Here is a 4306-nt window from a genome sequence, read left to right on the forward strand (position 1 = left end):
GAGATCCTGAGTCTTAACATCTCGGTAGTCCAGGTATCTTATATTGCGCCTAGAGACTTAAATGTAAGGAGTTAGCATCCTTTAAAAAAAAAAAAAAAGAAGGCCAAGCAGCTTTTCCTTTTAGTGGTTGTTTTTTTGTTTGGTTGGGTTTTTTTTTTTACTAATACCCCATGTCACTTCAGCTTTCGCAGCTCAATCTTAAGCTAGTTCTTTACCATTTTTGACAATTAGAGAGAAGGGAAAGTGGCAAGTAATCACTTAAATTGCAAATACTCTTCTGGTATTGCTGAACCCATGCACATCATAGACACTGAAGTGTTAATAAAGTCAGCTAAGGGACACTGTCAGTAAATGGAGAAAATGCAGTTCCTTGGACTCTTTAAAATAGCCTGGCTTACGTGCAGTGTTCACATAAAATAGAAACTCTTCATGAGCTGAACACTATCTGTGTGCTGTGGAAAATACAATTTCATTTTTTCTTTATGCACGCACTGTCAAAAACCTACATGTTCTGGAGATACAGAAAACATGGTGTGTGGACCTAACATCTTAATCTAAAATAAGGCTGACCATAAAGTTTGGACACGTGAAGCATCTTACTAACAATGCACTGCGGCTTTTTTAGTTGGTTGACTAATATCATCAAGGCTAGTGGGAGTGTTGTAGAATTAGCAGGCCTCCTGTAGAACTGTAATGTGTTTTTTCCCCCAGGAAAAGGCAGTTCAGTCTTTACAGTTCAGGTTGAATGAGCAGGTTGATTTTGATTAGGAATAGGGTGGCGGTTGTGTTACAGGTACTTCCATTTTCTTTTGGAACACACAAAATGCACACTTGAACATGGCAAAGAATAATTGCCCGAAAAGGAAACCCTGAATGATCTCTTCACAAATTAAACAAGCAAACAGTGAATTTGTGGGGTGATCTGAATGGGAAGAAAGGGGTCTGGGCAATGCAGTGTCTACACAATTAGGTGCTTGCTTCTGAATTGAAGGTGATTTGTTTGGAATTGTCCCGTATGAAAACTGAGGTAGGTTTTGCCACACAGGGGTGGGGAGTCTTGGTGAGCCAAGGAAGGCTTTAGTCCTGCCTTTTTACAAGGAAAAGCAAGAAATGTAACCGACCAACTTTATTTCTGCAGATCAAACAGATGATGGAAGCAGCCACGCGTCAGATTGAGGAGAGGAAAAAGCAACTGAGTTTCATCAGTCCTCCTGCACCACAGGTACAGCCTGGAAGCAAAGGGCAAAAATCCTGTCTCTTGGGATTCAAGTGGCCTCTTGGCCTTTTTCTTCCAACAGTGGCTTGTAGGCTGCTTCTGATGCATCTAATGGAAATATTCTTCTTTTTGCAGCCCAAAGTTTCCTCTTCATCCCAGCAGGAGCGCCTGCCTATTGGCAACACCATCCAGCCCTCGCAGGCAGCCACCTTCATGAATGATGCTATTGAAAAAGCCAGGAAAGCAGCAGAGCTACAGGCCCGAATCCAGGCGCAGCTGGCTCTGAAGCCAGGGCTCATCGGCAATGCAAACATGGTGGGGCTGGCCAATCTGCATGCCATGGGAATTGCACCTCCGTGAGTACAACCGGCTTGACAAATAGCCCAGAATCCTGATGTGCATTTGTTGTCAGCCTTGTCATCCCCAAATAGCCACTTTTTCCTGTGTATTCACTTTGCTGTTGACCAACTAAACTTGCTTGGGAACATCAGTTGCTACCATCCCAGTGTTTAGCTTCTGCAGTTCATCACCCCAACCACATCACTTGCTCATTGTCTTTGCATGTTAAGTCCATTTTGGGGACAGCTAGATCTAATCTGGGCTGAGCCTGTTTGGTGCTCTCTCTGCAAGGCATTTTCTGAAATGACCTCACTGTTGATGCATGGTTGGCTTCAATAATGGCAGGGAGGGGAGCACTGGGATAGGTAAGCTATTGGTACTTGGCCTCATTGCTGTGTAATGCTGCTCAGAGCAGCACCAGCTCATTGAGTGACTGAAAATGCCAGGCAGGTCTCCAGCAGTTGATCTGCCCTAGTGCTGAGCAAGTGATAACAATTGGAAATCTTGACCAGGGCAGGAACAGGACACTGTAGCCTTATATTTGCACTACAGTCCCTTTGTACCACTCATACTCCTTTACATTTGAATCATGTGACACTTAGACTCAACTAAAGGTGCATCTACATGGCTGGAAAGGTACCAGGAAACCTTGATGTCAGTGAGGCTTGGGTTCATAGTATGGACATGGAGCTTTTGGGAAGGGTAAAACTTACTAGTTCCCAAATTGTTGAGAACAGGGAATGTTTGGATTATTGATTATTTTTTCTTGAGCAATCAGCACAGAAACCTTTGTACTGATAGTTTGAGCCTTACGGTGGCTTGGAAGGCATCTAACCTTTGGTTGCTGTTATACCAAGTTGTTTTTGCGGTCATTTTCCCTTTTTTTGGTTGCAAAGGCATACTGAGATGATGTGAAGCAGGCCAGAGTTGTCTCAAGGTGTAGATACACTGGTGTGTAGTCACAACGCCAATTCTACTTCTTTCTGAGCTAATGCTGTGGCTGTATTTTAACATTATACATGTTTCTTGCATTAGGAAGGTAGAGCTAAAGGATCAGACAAAGCCGACACCATTGATCTTGGATGAACAAGGTCGAACGGTTGATGCCTCTGGTAAAGAGATTGAGTTGACTCACCGCATGCCAACACTGAAAGCGAACATCAGGGCTGTGAAGAGGGAGCAATTCAAACAGCAGCTCAAAGAGAAACCTTCAGAGGACATGGAATCCAACACTTATTTTGACCACCGGGTCTCTATAGCCCCAGCCCAGCGTCAGAAACGTCTCTTTAAGTTTCATGAAAAAGGCAAATTTGAAAAAATTGCACAGAGGTTGCGAACAAAGGTACGTGCTGCCTGCTTGAAGGCAGATGTTAACAAACAGTGCTGAAAAGTGAGGGCATGGCTGAGAGTTCACAGCTTGTGTGTCTGGTTCCCGAAACACGATGCTCAGTCTGAACACAACACAACTAAGAATCTCTCTGTTTGGGATGATTGAAAATCTTCAATCAAACCTGTTTTGGGACTTTAAAGTATACCAATTTTTATGTAAAATACTTGTCCAACTGTGACAGCTTATTGAAAGCCAAAACCTTCACCTTTTTTGATAAATTATGGCTGGAAGGGACCTCACAAGGTAATTTAGTCCAGCCCCCTGCTCAAGGCAGGTTTAGTCCCTGACTAAACCATCCCAGCCATGTGTCTGTCCAACCTGCCCTTGAAAATTCCTGGGGATGGAGACTCCACCACTTCACTAAACAACCTGTTCCAGTGTTGGCCACCCTCATATCAGATAGTTCCTCCTCATCTCCAATCTCAGTTTCCCCTGCTGCAGCTTGAGGCTGTTGCTCCTAGTCCTATCTCCTGTGGCCATGGAGAAAATCCCATCTCCGTCCTCTCCATAATCACCCTTCAGGTATTTGAAGACTTATTGAATCCCCCTCTCAGTCTTCTCTTCTCCAGATTGACTAGCTCTCAGTCTTTCCTCATAACTCTTGTTTCCCAGGCTCCTGATCATTTGCTGGGGTTTTTTTGTTTTGTTTTTGTTTTTTTTTTGTTTTTGTTTTTTTTTCATAGAAAAACCCATTTTCCAGCTAGTTCCACTTCCCACAGAAATACATTAACAAGTGTGGGGGGATTTAAAAGGATTTCAGTACACAGTAGAGCAGTGGTTGTTAACCTCATCAGACTCTAGGCATCCCTCAGAAACTGCCAGTTTGTAGCTTTCACTCATTTTTCAACCTTGGAAAAATAATAGAGCAGTTCCTCTATTGCAAAGAGCTCATAAAGACCATAACAGATCAGAATGATTTTTGACACACTGGATTCCTTTTGGAAATCTCTGGTTTATCTTGTGAATCATGTAAGGTGTTTGCACACCTAACGGTGTTAATATTGTGTGGCACTCTACAGTAGGCATGTGGAAATCGTGAAGTATTCGATTTGGATTCGGCCGATTCTGAGGACAGCAGTTCAATTTGGTGATTCAAATCACTGTCCCCAATCGATTCAGCTGAGTCAGAATTGGAGCTTCAGCACTGATTCAGAGGTTCAGATTGACTGGGGAGAGGCAGGCACAGCCAGGTGGCTGCAGGTTCTCCCGTGGCTCCTCCAGCCATGCCTGCCTCTCCCCGGATTGAGGGACCTACAGGAGAAGACCCCATGGCTGCCCAGCATGACCCCGGCCCCAGCCTAGTCCTAACCCTTTAAAAAACAAAAAAAAATAGAGCCCCGTACCCACCAGCTGCAGCAGCA

General features: G+C 44.1%; 1 protein-coding gene across 7 annotated transcripts in view; it reads left to right on the top strand.

The window, feature by feature from the left end:
• PRPF3 (pre-mRNA processing factor 3) overlaps positions 1 to 4306 on the top strand; it is a 26042-nt gene that overhangs the window by 8942 nt on the left and 12794 nt on the right. For all 7 annotated transcript variants that reach the window (XR_003092004.1, XM_025193017.1, XM_014526260.2 and 4 more), the window contains 3 exons: positions 1139 to 1222; positions 1352 to 1572; positions 2591 to 2897. Coding sequence is in view for 6 of the 7 variants with exons in the window: in XM_025193017.1 (XP_025048802.1) it covers positions 1139 to 1222; positions 1352 to 1572; positions 2591 to 2897 (612 nt within the window). In the remaining variant the exon portion in view is untranslated. The remainder of the gene's footprint in view (positions 1 to 1138; positions 1223 to 1351; positions 1573 to 2590; positions 2898 to 4306) is intronic.

This window comes from Alligator sinensis, unplaced genomic scaffold (assembly GCF_000455745.1).
Source record: "Alligator sinensis unplaced genomic scaffold, ASM45574v1 scaffold838_1, whole genome shotgun sequence".
Classification (NCBI taxonomy): domain Eukaryota; kingdom Metazoa; phylum Chordata; order Crocodylia; family Alligatoridae; genus Alligator; species Alligator sinensis.